Source organism: Saccopteryx bilineata, chromosome 1, assembly GCF_036850765.1.
Source record: "Saccopteryx bilineata isolate mSacBil1 chromosome 1, mSacBil1_pri_phased_curated, whole genome shotgun sequence".
NCBI lineage: Eukaryota > Metazoa > Chordata > Mammalia > Chiroptera > Emballonuridae > Saccopteryx > Saccopteryx bilineata.
In genome coordinates, this window is record NC_089490.1 from 399,456,420 (window position 1) to 399,472,299 (window position 15,880).

The 15,880-nt window shown below is 55.9% G+C and overlaps 1 protein-coding gene across 23 annotated transcripts in view; it reads right to left on the reverse strand.

Annotated features, from left to right (window-relative positions):
* Positions 1-15,133, reverse strand: part of NRXN2 (neurexin 2) — a 111,120-nt gene extending 95,987 nt beyond the window's left edge. For all 23 annotated transcript variants that reach the window (XM_066251912.1, XM_066251906.1, XM_066251904.1 and 20 more), the window contains exons 1-2: positions 14,969-15,133; positions 4,977-5,949 (exon numbers count right to left, since the gene is read on the reverse strand). In XM_066251912.1, the coding sequence (XP_066108009.1) occupies positions 4,977-5,706 (730 nt within the window). In that variant the 5' untranslated portion in view covers positions 5,707-5,949; positions 14,969-15,133. The remainder of the gene's footprint in view (positions 1-4,976; positions 5,950-14,968) is intronic.
* Positions 15,134-15,880: the final 747 nt, after the last annotated feature.

Sequence of the window (15,880 nt, forward strand, 5' to 3'; positions counted from 1 at the left end):
TGTGCAGTTCGGGGCCCCTCTACAGACATGACTACATTTCACCCCTTCCGTGCCTTCGTTCTTACAGGTTCCTTTGCTTGGAGCGACCTGCCCTAAATCAAGCTTAGTAGTCAATGCACAAGGCCGATCTTAAATAGCATGTTTTTATTACCGACCCTCCAGACTTTTAAGCTCTCCCCTTCTTCAAAACCCCAAGCGCACTTCTGCCTATAATAGTAACTACCATTTATTCACCGCTTAGTATGTACCACACACTCATTTAATTCCCATAACACACCTGGGATGGTGTGCCTGCTTATCCCCATTTAGGTAAATTAATCTGAAGGTTAGGTACTCATCTAATGTCACAGGCCGATAGTGAGGACAGAAGTCACACTTGAATCCCGATCTCAGGCTCGGGAGTCTATGGTTTAGTCACTAAGCCACACTGTCTCTCTGCATTCCTTGCGGTGTATATTACACTACTTTGCATTGTTCTTTTGCTGTTGTTTATTAGCATTTTCTATGTGCTAGACACTATTCTGAGCACTTCACAAAAATGAGCTAATTTAACTCTCACAACAAATCTATAACGTAGGTACTATGATTGTCCCCATTTTACAGACAAGGAAACCAGGGCAGGGAGTTTCAGTCTCAGGTCACTGCCCAGGCTGTCTGGCTGCAGGAGCTGCTCTCTTAACCACACAATGGGCTGATTTTTGTTGTTGTTGTTGTTTTGTTTTAGTTCTTTTATTGATTAATTTTAAAGAAATAGGGAGAGAAAGGGAGAGGGGGAAAGAGATAGAGAAAGAGGGAAGCATTCATTTGTTGTTCCACTTAATTGTATGTTCACTAGTTGCTTCCTGTGTGTGTCCTGACCGGGGATCGAACGCACAACCTTATTGTTTCGGGACAGCGCTCTCACCGACTAAGCTACCCGGCCAGGGCCTGAACTGGTTTTTTTATCTGCTTCCCCAATTAAACAGTCAACTCCTGGAGCAGCATCTTATCATCTCTGAACACAAGGCCTATCACAAAGGAGGCCTTGAAAACTCCCTGTTGAATAAAATCACTAACAAACTTACAAACACACACACACAAGCACCTGTCTCTACCTTACTGGCAACATGCACTTTACCACTAGTTTCATACTTTTGTCCCAAGCGAGGTACACATAGAAGAACACGGTCCCATACCTCTGCAGCCCCACGCCTCTGGCGGTCTCCCACACACCTGCACACCCTTCTTCCTCGATCACCTTTCAGCCCTTCTCTATACACAGGAGTGACATGAGGAAGAGTTCGCATACAAACCACTACAGAATTCTGGTCTACTCCAGCCCAGCTTTGGCGGGTAATCAGCAGCAGGCCCACACACTCAGTTGTTCATACTTAGCTCTGTCTTCAACTACCTGCAGCCAGACACCCCAGAGGAAAAAAGAAAATTTCCTAACATGGAGATTCTCACTCAATGGGTAGGGCCAGACCTGGGAAGGAGGGGAGGAGGGAGGGATCCAAAGGGTCCGCAAATCCATATGCACACCAGATACCTGAAGGCAGGTCGGTATGTCTTGCATATAAAGCTAAAACCATTTTTTCCAATGTATACTGGATTAACCACAATAGCAAATATAACACCAGTCATCTAAAAGCTTTCCTGAATTTATAGTAGCTTTGAGTCATCTATTTTCACAATAAACAGATATAAAAATAACTACTATTTGGAAAAGGATACTTGTGAATTACTGGCTTTAAAAACATCCTTTGGCTCTGGCCAATTGGCTCAGTAGTAGAGCATCAGCCCAGTGTGTGGAAGTCCCAGGTTCGATTCCCAGTCAGGGCACACAGGAGAAGCGCCCATCTGCTTCTCCCCCCTTCCCCCTCCTTTCTCTCTATCTCTCTCTCTTCCCCTCCCACAGCCAAGGCTCCAGTAGAGCAAAGTTGGCCTGGGCACTAAGGATGGCTCCATGGCCTCCACCTCAGGCGCTAGAATGGCTCCAGTTGCAACAGAGCAACGCCCCAGATGGGCAGAACATCACCCCCTGGTGGACATGCCGGGTGGATCCCAGTCAGGCACATGCGGGAGTTTGTCTGTTGGCCTCCCCTTGCCCCCCGCTTCTCACTTTGGAAAAATACAAAAAAAATAAATAAAAATTAAAAATAACATCCTTAATCTCAGAAAAACTTGAGAATCACTGAAAGCAGATAATAATGAAGTAACTGTAACTTCCAGGGAAGCTTGTGGCCTCTGACCCTAAGATCTGTCTTGGAGATCAGGACCCAGGGCTGCTTCCTTGAAGTCTTCCTCCTTTAACCCCAATAGCCAAGGCTGGGAGCCCATTTCATTCCTCCTTGGCTAGGTGAAAATGTACTAGAAGTGTAATGAGCACAGGGTATTACAAAAGCTGCCCAGAAAATCAGAAACAAAAATATAAGGAGAGGGAATTTGATTATGGGGTGGGAAGGAGAATCAGAGCTGTCACTGGGCCTGTAATCTCCAGATGCAATCAGTGTTTACAACCCCCAGCCCACCCACAACATGTATCTGAAAATATGCACATGCATATTTTCATATGCATATCCAGCCTTACCCCAAGCCTTTAATTTCTCAAATACATATTAATATCCACTCATTCCACAAATCTATATCAAACACCCACTAAGTGACTGATACTATATTAGGTGCAGGGAATAGAGATGAATATCCTTGCCTTTTTATCACAGACAAAGCACGACACCCTCAACAGATACTATAAACATGCTACATACATACAATGGGTCATATACATAGCCACCTCTCACAGCTCCAACACAGATGACACCTCTGATATATATCCAGCACATATTCATATGATACACAAAACAGTCCCTCTCAACACAGGCACTCGAGCATATCTCAGACACACAACCACACAATCCCATTCAGAAGCACACACTTTGGCTCACTGGGAGCCTCTGGCCAATTAATCCTTTCAGGGAATGAATACAGTGCTCTGTCTGACCAGGGTGCTTCCGGCTGCATTTTTCATACACCCAGGCCCAATTCTACACAGTGAGACTATGGACCAATTACTGTACCTCTCTCTGGCTCAAATTTCCCTTCCATCAAGTTAGAAGGATGGTTCATCCTATCTTTTTAGGAAGGCTTGAATGGGAGATGTCACGGGGACCACAGAGTCATAGAAAGGTCATAGAAAGAGAAATCCCTCATGGAGTCTAGGTGTCTTACCAAGGCCTCGCATTAATACATGCACATGGGTACGTACACATGAGCACATGCCCTTACTCTGAGTACTCCTCACTCTACTGGGCACTAGATTTCAATCTGTAAACGTTACTATTCAAACAGTCTCATTCACACATATACACACTGCCAGACTCACAGGTCTTTGCATGCAGGCAAACACACAGATACACAATTTCACAGTTTAGGGAGCATCTGAACTCCGTAGGGAAAAGGCGAGAAGGCAGCAGGTTAACTTAATACACAGTTTCTGAAGATCTATTCCCCAACCTTGCCCAAATAACCACACAAAAGCAATCCAAAACACCTTATCAAACTCCTGTGCACAGTACAGATTTCCTAAACCCAAGGCCACACGGGCAGAGTCAGCTCCTCCTATGGCTGTCCACATAGTGCCAGCCACGAGGACACTCATCCCCAGAGCAGTCCCAGGGCCACACTAGATTGGGGGCACACCTGTGCATAGGCACACACTCCCCAAAGACTACCTCTCTAGGGAAGGCACACACAACTGCTGAGTGGCTCACAGCTTCCAGGGAGAGGAAAGCATTTCTGTTCGCACATGTCTGCAGAGAACAGCGGCCCCTGACCTGGGGCGAGGGAGATGGGGAAACTCTCCCACTCCCCAACCAGAGTACAATAGGTGCCTAAAACTGCCTCCTTCCCCCAGCCCCACCAAAACCACAGCCCGCCCCAGGCCGGGTGCGACTGATCCTCTCACTTCGCCCCTCTCTGCCTGGTGCAGCTAGCTGGCTTGCTGGCAGAACCTCTCCCTCCCTCCCTTTGGAGCCCCTCTTCCACATTCGATCCCACCCTCCAGCGTCCTACCAACCCCTCTCCAGACGACTAGTCTCCCTTCCGAAGCCCAGGCTGGTAAAGACTGGATGTTTGAAACAGAAGCTTCCACTTCCTCCCTGGCTCTCTCTCATCTGGGAGAGCCTAGCCACTTTTTGCCCTTTAACAAATCCCTTAACTCCTAGTCGAGAAGCCTCAGCCGCCTCCCGAAGGCGCTCTGCGGATTCTGGAAATAAGAAAGGCTGGGGTCCCGCCCTCCGGGAACGTGCAGTCACAGCCTCGCCATCCCCACTCGCCCTCATGCGCCTTCGTGCCGTCCTCCCCACGCACACAGCCCTCACGCCTAGGCCTTGACCCACCTATCTCAGAGGGTCCTCAGAGGCGGTCTTTCCCGCCCTTCACTCGCCTACGGCCACAGACTGCAGCCAGCAGCACCCGCCCCGCGTGCCCCAGCCTAGCGGTTTGCCCTCACAGCCCTACGTGGCCTAGCCATACAGACCCTACCCACTGACTGTATGCAGGACTCCCGCACCGGCCTCCAACCTTACGCCCTCAGACTCCCGCCCACAAGGCCACGCCCACTGCCCTCGTAGGCCACGCCCACACAGACCACAGCCACAAGTGTCTGAGGCGCCTCATGTCCCCTCTCTGGCCCAATCCACAGGCCCTCAGGGGTCAGACCTTCACCGTCTCGCCAGGACCTGACTACACACGCCTACCTACATGTAGCCAAAGGATCCTCTGGAGTGGGGGGAGCTAAGCCCTCGAAGGCCACGCCCACCCTAACCTGCCTCCAGCGCTCACGAGCTATCCACACGTGCTCTGCCCCGACACCCGTCCCACACGGGACAGGCCTCACGACCCTCGCATGGTGGCGCACATTCACAGGACCTGACCCCAAAGACCTCCAGCCCCTCCCTCCCACGCCCAGGCGCCCCGCGGTGGCTCCCGGGGCTCACCTTCACTGCAGAACTTGCCGCCGAAGCCCGTGTGGCTGCAGTCGCAGCCCACCTCACCGGGGGCCAGCACCGTGCAGAGGCCGCCGTTGGCGCAGGGGTTGCGCGTGGGCGCGCACAGCGGGTCGGCGGCGGCGCCGCGCAGGCCCTGGCTGCCCAGCAGTGCCGGTGGCCGCTCGCCCAATTTCAGATTAGCCAGGAGGCCGCGGAAGGGCGGCTCGTACTTGACCGTGCTGAGCGTGAGCGCCGAGAGGCGCACGTCGGGCGGGATGCCGCCCACGAACAGGTCGCTGGCCACCTGCATCTCGCGCCGCTTCGAGCGCACCTCTGCGGCTCGGGCCTCGCCGTCCACCGCCAGCGCCGTGCGGCGCGCGTCGCGGGTCAGCAGTACCATATGCCAGCGGTCGTCGGCCACTGGCGTGTCCAGCTGCAGCGTGGCCGGCTCAGCGCACGACAGCGTGAAGCGCAGCCGCAGGCGCCCTTCCACCAACAGCAGCTCCAGGAAGTCGCAGTCACCGCCGTCGTCCAGGTAGAGCAGCAGCGCGCGCGTGGCGTTGGTGCGAAGGCTGAAGCTGAGCTCCCCGCTGCTCGCCGCGCCCGCCCAGCGTGCGTAGCGAGCCCACTGCCCCGGGCCGCCGCCGAACTCCAGGCCGCCCGCGCCCGCCGCCAGCAGCAGCAGCAGCAGCAGCAACAGCGGCGGCGACGGCGGCCGCCACGGGATCCCGGGCGCCATGCCTCCGGCGGCCCCGGCCCCACCCGGCCCCCGGCCCCGCTCAGGCTTCAGAGCCGCGGGCACATGGGGCGGGGAGGGGGCCGGGCGCCCTCCGCACCGAGCGGGGCTCCCTCGCCGGCTCACAGTGCCATGGGCCTGGCCCCGAGGCGAGGCGCGCGGAGGCCCAAGTGCCGGCTTCTCCGAGCCACCGCGGAGGCGCCCCTCCCCCGCTGCGGGCTCCGACGAGAGATGGGGGAGGGATGCCTGCAGGAAAAGAGAGAGGAAACGGTTAACGAGGGGCTCTGAGGAGGGGAAGCTGTCGGTGTCCAGATCCCCCCTCATAACCAGCAAGAGCCCAGCAGTTTCCCTCTAGGACTTGAGGAGCCGCCCTGACCTGGAGAGCCAGAGAAACCTCCGGGGATGGGAATGCCGGAGCTCAACACTTGAGGGGAGAGAGATGGCACTCCCTCAGGACATTTTTGGTTTAAGACGTGGACAGGTAACACGGTAGAGTCCAGTAGGGGCCCAACCCGGATGCCTTCACCCTCGCCTGCCGTCAGGACCAGGGTCAGCTCCTACAGCCGGTGACCTCAACCCCTTCCCCTCTGAGCCCACCCAACCCCTAAGCATGGCTCCCACCCCAGCCAAGGCTCTCTCTTATCAGCCCCTGATGCTGGATAATGAAGTTGCTAAATAATTCATTGGGATTAATTAAATGTCAATTCGTCAATGGTATCACAGAGTAACCTGGCTGGAAAAGGGGTAAGGGAGAGAAGCCAGACAGGACCAAGGCATCCAGGCCCCAAGCCTTCTCCCTCCATGCAAGGACACAGGCATCTGACTTCTTTCCTCCACTCCCCAACCCTCCACCCCAACCACACTCACCCTTTTCTGGGCCTCAACCCCACTGCTCACCAGCGTGGATCCTTCCAGAACCTAAATGCCTGTCACCCTCAACCTCCAGCTCCTAGTCCTCAGCCTCAGACCTGGCCCAATACCTGGGTTCTCTTCACCTCTCAGTTTCACCTCTCCTCCCCATCCAGGGCTGGGGGAGCCACCAGGAGGCAGGCTCATTTGCATAAAATTGCCTTTCTGAAATGATTACCCTTGTAACAGGCTGTCAGAGAGCAATTTATACCCCACGCAGGGGAGGGGAATTTGCATCTCGTTAAACTCCAAGTCGTAATTATTTATATCCAACAACCCTCCTGAATATTGCATTGATTTTATTTGGGGGAGGGAGGAAGGGAAGGAGGTGGGGAGAAGTCTGAGAGAGAAGCAGGGGAGGGGCCAGAGTTTAGTAAAAGACATGGAAAGATTGAAAGAAGAAGTGAAAGAAGGATTGCATGAAAAGTGACAGAGACAGAAGAGTAATGGAGGAGCAAGGCTGCCTAATGGGGAGAAAAGGAGAGAGAAGACAGACAGATAAAATTAAATTCCAAATTCAAACTGCATTTGTCAAGACCCTGGATGCTGGGCATTTTTATAAATGTCATTTTACTTCATCAATCTGAAAGGCCCCATTATTCCCATTGACCATTGGGGAAGCCCACACAGCGAAGTCTAGGGACTTGCCCAAGGTCACACAACAAGTCAGCAGGGAACTGAAACTTAGATCCACATCTGTCTGTCTCCAGAAAGGACAAAGGGCAGGACAGCCGCAGGTGTAGCTCAGAGAGATGGAAAGCAAAAGAAGAGGAGAGGGGTGACTTGAAGAGGGAGAACGCTGGAGGGGTGTGGTGAGGAGTCAAAGCGCTATGTGGGTGTTGGCCAGGTACTCAGTTGATTGGAGCATCATCCTGATGTGCCGAGGTTGTGGGTTCGATCCCAGGTCAGGGCACATACCAATAAATGCATGAATGAATGAAACAACAAGTCAATGCTTTTCTCTCTCTAATCAGTCAATTAATTAAAAAAGAATAATAAAGAGCTATGTGGGAGTAGCTGGTGTATGAAGGAAGAGAGAGAAAGCTAGGGACTCCCTAAAACTCCATAGTGAAGGGGAGGGCAGGGACGGTTGAAATGGCATGTGTAGAAGGAAGATGGGGTAGAGAAGTCCTCAGGAGGCTGGTGATAGTGTTTAGGGAGCCATCTCCAATAGACCCTCAAAGCCCAGTTCACAGGTCCTTCCCTCTGGCTCCTTCTGACGGAAGCCCCCAATCCTACAGACTCCAAGAGGGACTCAAGTACCCCTCCAAGGGCTGCCCCTTCCCAGACAGAGGCAGAGGCAATCCAGGCAGCAGCCCCTCTCCCTCTAAACACTATGGGGTTATATATAGCTTTGCCACTGCCTCTCCTCATTGGGTAATGGGGATAATTAACATGAGCGGGCTAATTAGCCAATCAAATTAAATGCAGCACCTGCTCCCAGCCTGATTGACGCCTTTACCCCCGCACACACACACTCCCACTCCAGCCCAGGGCATGGGAGGGAGACCGCAGGCGCGGGGAGGGAAAGGCCACACTCCTGTTCTCCAGAAGGGTCAGCCAGTGACCCCCAGCAGATGCACAGCCCCTGATGGCATCCTCTCTCCCTCCCCTGCTGGGGTCTCAGTCTCAGTCTGGCCTAGCCTCTTTCAGCCTCTCTCCCAGCCCCCATCTCCTGACACTATTTTGGGGTAGGAATTAATTAGCTATTGATTTCCACTGGCAGAAGGAATAGAATTTTGTGCCGCTGTCCTGTCACCCCTCAGCTCAGGAGAGGGAGGGGATTTTAGTCACCCTGCCCTGCTCCCCAGCCCAGTGCCTCTGTCATACATCCTTGCCTGCTAGAGAGAGGGCAGAGGGGTACTTGCTGAAAGCCTAGGGGCAGGGTGCCCTCATTCAGGAAGTTGGCAGAGGACCAATAGAGTGAAGGATGGTGGAGAGGCCTCCAGGGACTGGGAAGTCGAGGCCTGAGAACCAGAAAGAATGTCCCCTGATTGGGCAGGTGATGGCAGCAAATTCACTGAAAGTCTAGGAAGGGGTGACTCCAATGGTCTGTGTGTGTGCCAAGATGTGGAGGGACAGTGTGGGACGGAAGGGTGTGCTATGCACAGGCACGTGTCTGGGAGCTAGCTATGGGGACAGAGGCTGAACTTCTGGGTGCCTACCGGGAGGGGCGAGGCCAGGGTCTGGGACTGCACCCCCTCAAAGCTCATTACTCATTCTCCCCACAGCCCGAGCTCTGCAGCGCAGGCCAGCCTGGCCCAGTGCCAGGGGCACAGGGGCTGCAGGGCTGGCCAGGAAGAAGCCCTAGCCTTACCTGGGTCCTCTCTCCAGGGACCCAGATACCACTGTCCCAAGAGGAATATGAGCCAAGCAGACAGCTGGGTCCTTTCCACCCAGCCCACCCTATGGCTCCCAGGACACCTGTTCCTTACTGTTCTTTCCCCTCCCTTCAGCCTTCACGCCCCAGGCCCAAGCCTCTACTGACCCAGCCTTCAGTGACCCTTCCTCCCAGGACACAGGGGCTTCCTTCTAAGCTAGGATGCCCCATCCTTCTTCCACTCTTCGTACACACAGCATCTGGCCTCAGATCTCCCCGTGGCCGTGACCAGGACCATTGCCTTGCACAATTATATCAAGTAGACAGTGTCCCCTGGCATTGTGTAGGACCCCCCAGGCTCATGCAATGCCATGGAAGCCCCCTGCTCCCACAGAGTTCAGGCACTGCTCCCCAAGATCCACTCTTGTTCAGTGCCCACTGCCAGTGCACGAGCACTGGCCTGGCCAGAGCAGCCTCGGGATACCCAGCCTGCTGACTGACGTCACTGCCATGCACACCACCAGCCACTGCTGCCCCGGGGAACTGACCTCTCCAATGTAATCTGGGACTCTGGACCCAGTCAGCTCCCAGCGCCCCCTGCCCCAGATGGACCCAGCAGCCTTGAGCCGGCAGCACTGGGTGCTGGGGAAGGGGGTGACTCGGCTGCTCTCAGGGCCTTGTCCTGCTCTTTTCCCTGCTGAGTCCTCCCCCAGACTATTTCTGGGTCCTCCTCAGCTGACAACCTCCTCCTCATCTTCCCACGGCCAGGCCAGCGCCACTGTGGCATCTGGGCTATGACTTTTGGGCTCCCCACTGTGAGTCAGGTACAGACTGGACAACCAGTGCACTTGATTCTCCAGTTCCAGGAGGTAGCTGTGTCACCTCAGTCTTACAAACAAGAAGCCTATGCTTAGAATGATGAATTCATTTGCTCAAGTTCGATTACAAGTAAGGGGTGGCTGTACTCGTACCCTGCACTGGCCACGGGCCACAGGGCAGTGTCAGGCTCCGAGCCCACCCTTCTCTGATCCGGCCTTCACGGGGTGCCACTGCCCTCTGCAGATGGCCCAGACTCTGAGTTTGCCCCTAGAGCTGAAATACACAGACCTCAAAGCTAATGGAATACATGCTTCTCTTCTTCTTCTTTTTTTTAGGTGGAAACGGAGTCTCAGAGAGGGACATTGACTGCCCAGCATCACACAGCAGAGTCCAACTACTACCAACGCCACTGTGCCTGCTGTTTCATCCTTCGTTTGTGGGCCTTGCCATCTTCCCAAAGGCCTTAGCCCCCGTGTCACCAGGCAAACCGAGCAACTAGATGTAGAGCAAATGGATTCCAGGGGCGAGGTCATCAAAGCCCTTAGCCAGGGTCTTCTCCCAGCATTCACTCAGCCCTTTCTCTAGTCACATCTACATCACCTCTCTCTCTCTCTCTCTCTCTCTCTCTCTCTCTCACACACACACACACACACACACACACACACACACACACACCCCTCCAGCCATGGGAATGCCAGCCTCTCTCTGGCTGTCCTCTTCTCTCGCCAGCTCCCTCTCATGCCAGCTGGGAGTGTGACAACAGGGGCCTCCCCCAGGCGCCAGGGAGGAAGAGCTGGGTTTACACACATTCTGGTGGCCCCAGAAGGCAGCCCGTGGACAGGTGGGAGAAGTGCCTGTTATGAGGAGGGAGGTTTTGGCTCGAGATAAAGAGAAACTTGCTGGCAATCCGAAGCATCCCGCAGTAGAGGAGGCCGCCTCCGGGGGATGGTGAGTTCCCCATCTGTGGAGGCGGGTGAGCTGAGACAGGATGACTACTGCTCAGAGATGCTCAAGACGGGCTCCTGAGTCATATGGAAGGGGGACATCAAACTATTTGAGCCCTGAGATCCCTTCCAGTCACAGAATGTGTTTTTTTTGGAGGGTTCCCTCTCCTCCCTAAAACCTTAGGCAGGGTTGGCAGGCTGCAAACAGTTCCCACCTCCCCTTCCTGCTGCCTCCTTCCAGCCCCCATGACCTAGAAGAGACAAAAAAAAGCCTTCGTGCATGTCCACATCCAGCCACACCTCGGCAATGGGCAGAATGAGATCGTGCAGTGATTAGAGGCACCGACACTGGAGCTGTGTGACCTTGGGCAAGTTCTCTGGGCTTCAGTTTCCTTACGTGTAAAATAGAGGTAACAGTGGTGGTGTCAAAATTAAGAGTGAACATATGTAAAGCACTTAGAACAGTGGCTAGCATAGACTAACGTGGGAAAGTATGTGTTGTATTAGTGATCACTATTAAAACTCCTTCTTTCAGCATTTTACAGTTTGCAAAACTCCATGTGTCTCCTGTTTCCTTTGATTCTCACCGGGGCCCAGTGAGGAAAGTAACAAGGCAGGTCTTATCACTGCCCCCTTCTACAGATGGTGAGACTGACATGTGCAGAGAAGGAACCCCCCTCTAAGGTCAGACAGCTTGGAAGTGAGGACCTAAGTGCAGCTCATTTCTCCCCCTCCCCCCCTCCCCTGGCCCTTCTCCGATCTACTGGACACCTCCTCCTGCCCAGGAAGGTGGGAGAGTGGAGGAATGGGGCTGAAGGGTATGAAGGGTATGGGAGTTGCCCAGCAGCACGAGCTGGGCTCATGCGTCCTCCTGAGCAGGTCTGTGTCCATGGAGAGAGGCATGAGGGGGCTGGGTACAAGAGGTGACAGCTTGAGGTGCGCATGACAATGCTGCTGCCAGGTGTGTGGGGCTGAGAAGATGGTTGGGTGGGCTGGGGACCGAGGTACAATTGAATGGCTCGGTGGCGGTGGAGTGGGGGCAAAGCACAGTTGCCTAGAGCTGGGAGGTAGGCAGTGGGAAGAGCAAGCCCACCCCTGTGCCTATCACTGTGCTGTGCACAGCTCAGGGATTCCAACCTGGGCGGGCACACCCCAGCCATGCAGAGGGGACAGATGGCTTCCGGGGGCAGCCTTCTGAGTAAGCGTGAGGTGCCCGAAAGTATGCTATTTATGACAGGTGTGTGTGGAAGGTTATGACAATAATGATGCAGACAGTTGCTATTTACAGGGGGCTCACTGTGTGCCTGACAAATGCATCAGACCCAGCAAAGTTCCCAGAGCGCTGAGCACAGAGCCAGGCTCACAGCAGGGCTACAGTAAATACAGTTGTTACTCTGATCATTGCCATAATCATCTTATCTTGTCCTTGAAAGAACCCTGTGAGGTAGGTATGAGGACCCTCATTTTACAGATGAGGAAACTGAGGCCCACAACCGCAGAAAGACAGAGCTGAGCCTGTGGGGCCTTGCTCTCATCCTACCTCACGTGTTAAACGGTGGCTTTGTAAATGACAATGAGGTGCCTAGCCCATGCTAGATTATTTGTTGGATGAGCCTCTGAGAGCCCACAGGCCTGCCAGTGTGGACAGGGCCAGGCAGGGAGCTCCCCAACAGACGGAGCAGCAGGGTTGGTTGCATGTAAGACAGTCAGGATGTCCCCATAGGGGTTGGGCTCAGGCGCTCAGAATGAATGAACAGCATGGTCAGCACCAGCCAGGGGCAGGGCCCCAAGGGTCAGGGGGAGTGTGAGTGTTGGGAGGGAGTGCCTAGAAATGGGAAGGTTCCAAGGAAGACCAGGGGTAGCTGAGAGCTGGACTAGCGGAGGGACTGTGGCTGTGGTCAGGAGGGGCAGGAGCACCTGGGGCTTGGGGGCTTTCTGAGGCTACAAAGATATGAGAGCAAGGGAGAGAGAGAGAGTGAAAGTGAGAGAGAAGCTTAGGCAGGAAGCCAGGTTTAAAGGGACTATTAGTATGCATGAGTGTGTGCAGTGTGCTCACACACGTGCACACACAAAGGCCTGGGGCAAAGTGCTTGGGATCAGACAAGAACATGGTACTTAATGACGTGTGTTGTGAGCATGAGTGGGTGGGAGGTGTTGATGTATCTGGGGGTGTGCATGGGTGGGTGTCCTGAAGGGGAGGGTGTTTCCCAGGCAGTGGAGGAGTGTATGGAAGACTACAGGTATGCCTGGATGACTGTAGGAACCAGGGGAGGTGGATGGTTGGATGGAGACTGAGGGCTGATGGTGCCCTGTTGGGGCTCCAGGGGTCTGTCGGAACCATGTGTGTAGCGTGTACATGACAGCAGGTGCCTGGAGGAGTTCTCTGAGGCGGTGAGGGGCATTCCCTCTGGGCGAGGAGTGTAGGTAGTGTGCTGTCAGGAGGTGCATTGTATACACAGGTATGTGTGTCTATGTAGGTGTGTCTGGGTGGGTGCCACAGAGTACATGTATCAGCATCAAGTTGTCTATGTCACTGGCAAAGGCAGATGGGAGGGAGCAGCTGGACCTGGGTAGAGACAGTATCTGGAGGGAACAGAGGTAGGTCCCCAACAACCCCTCCAGAACCCAGCCCTCCCTCAGGGATCCAGAGTGTGGATTCGGCCCAGGCCAAGAAGCCGGAAGAGGCCTGAGCTCCTGGAGAGGACTCCCCAGCCACCCACTGAGTGACCGCCGGCCTCTGCCAGCCTGTCAGTCCCATCCGCCCCTGTGGATCTGAGGACAAGATGGGTCTGAGAACACCTCCTCTAGTAGGAATGAAGGAACCCCCTGCCAGACTCTTCTCCCTTACCCCAAGCAAGACTCAGCCCAGCCTCAGAGGCCAGCATCCCTTAGAGGAGTTAGGGACCTGAGTGGCAGAAGCAGTCTGCAAACAGAGAGCATCCTGGTTAACAGACCAGCTGACCTCCCTTCTTTCTTTCTACTCCTCTGGCAGAAGATAGAGAATGCAAAGCGGTAAAGTCCACCCATTCCCAAAAGGAATACCCAGAAACTGGGAAGGTGGACAAGAGGGAGGGGCAGGAATGAATGGAAGGTCCTCGCCGCCCCCCACCCCACCCCCAACACATACAAAACCAAAGGTGTACAGAAGCCCCCAAAGCAGTCAAGAAGACTGGAGACCCAAGACCCACCCCCTGAAATTGATTCCATCACTCAGAACTGAACAGCTTCCCCCTTCACTTCCAGGCACCAAGAAACAGCCCCCTCCCAAACCTTGCTGGTTCAGTCAAGCACTAAAGACCCTCACCCAGGACTCGAGTGGGGATTGAGAGTAAAGAAGACAACAGCCTCCCTAAAGCCAATTTTGCTTGCTAGGGCCATCAAGATTTAAGGGTTCCTACCCCAGCCCAAAGAACCCAGGGCAGGTGTCTACTACAGTCGGGGAAGGAGGTTGGGACTTGAGAAAAGGTCCCTTTCTCTTTGGGGGCGGGAAGCCAGCCCAGGGCCCCGCAGCTTCCTCTCCCTGCAGCACTCTCTGACCATAACCCTGTCACCGCCCCAGTGCAGTCCCACCCAGCACAGCCCCCTCCTACTGATTCCCAGTTTCCCTCTCTCATCACCCCCAGCATTCCCCCACAAGCTTCTGCTCCTCTCCCTCAGGCCCCCCATCTTCCCCAGCTCTCCCCCAGCTCAGACCCATCTCTGCCTCAATCGCCTTGGCACCTTCCCCTCTTCTCCCTCCCGATAACCTCCTCTCCTTGGCTCCCATCCCCCAGTACCGCCTGGTCTTCAGTGGGGCCCCCCAGCACGAGCCCTCGGCCTGGCCCCTGCTCCTCGCCTCTCCACTACTCTCTTCCCCTCGCCAGCCCCCTCTCCTCCCGCCACCAAGCCCCGTTCCTCGCTGCTTTCTCCCCTGCAGACCCTTCAGAGCACAGCAGTTCCCCAGTCCCTCCGGCCGAGCACTGCTTCCAGGGGCTAGCACAGACCGGGGACCCCTCCTCGTCGGAGCCTCTCTCACAGCCCTCCTTCTCCCCCACCCTCCGTCCACCTCCATTCACCCCAGCTCAGGGCCAGGGCCCCTTCCACAGGGAGGCTCCGACCCCCACCCCGGCGCTCAGCCTCCCCTCTGTCACCCAGCCAGCCCTCTCAACGCGGCAGCGCCCCCGCCCCCCAATCCATCCTCCTTGCTTCCCCCGCCCCCCGGTCGCTCCCCTCCCGGGATCGGCTCCCGCCCCCCGCCCGTCTCCGCCGCAGCCCCCCCCCCAACCGCCCGTACCTGGTTCTGGGGGCTCCAGGAACTGGACGGTGGGGATCTGCGCCCCGGAGCCGCCCTGTCTCCGGTGGGTGACAGAACCGGGGCTAGCGGTGTCGGCTGCCTCGCGCCTCGCTCGCTCCCCGCCGCGTCCCCGCCCGCCCCGCCGCGGTGCCGCTCGGAGGCGGATTCGCTGCGAGTCAGGGCGGCTGCTCCCGCCGCCGCATCCCTGCAACACCGACTGACGGCAGCATCAGCACCAGCGCCCGCCCCCCAGACGCGCGCATTGGACTAGACTGCTCTAAAGGACGAGTGACGCAGCCAATGCAAAGGCGGAAAAGCCGCCAGTCCGGCGGCTCCACAGGCCCACCTCCCTCCCCTGAGAAGGACCCAGGCGTCCGGGCCCGGGGCATCCGTTCCTCGCCTCTCGCAGTCTTTAGCCCTGGCGCCTGGGCCCCAAACAGGTAGACCCCCCCAACCCAGCAACAATGCCTCTCCTGGAAACCCAGGCGCTTAGCCTCTCGCTCATTGAATTGGGTCCTCGGGTCTCCCATCCCCCAGCCGGTGGGCCCATGTGGCAGTGCCCAGAGCTGGGACGAGCGGAAGGGAAGGCTGTAGGCCCCGACTTGGGGTACCCAGCAAACGGGACCAATATGGGACCCGGACCGCAGCGCCCTCTGCTGGCTATGTCCGGGGGCGGGCCCGGACTAACAAGGAGACTAGGGAAGGGGAACCCTGCCCGCGGCTGTTAGGGGCTATTTCCAGTCCCTAACCTGGCCTCCGCCTCCCACCGCTCGAGGGTTCTCTGGATGACCCTAGAACTGAGGAGGGAGTATCTTTGCTGGGATAAGGACGAAGGCGGTGGGGGAAGAAAAGGCAGGGAGGGGAGCTGGTTACACCTAGGGGCTTGGAGTTTCCCAGCCCTGCCTCATGGGA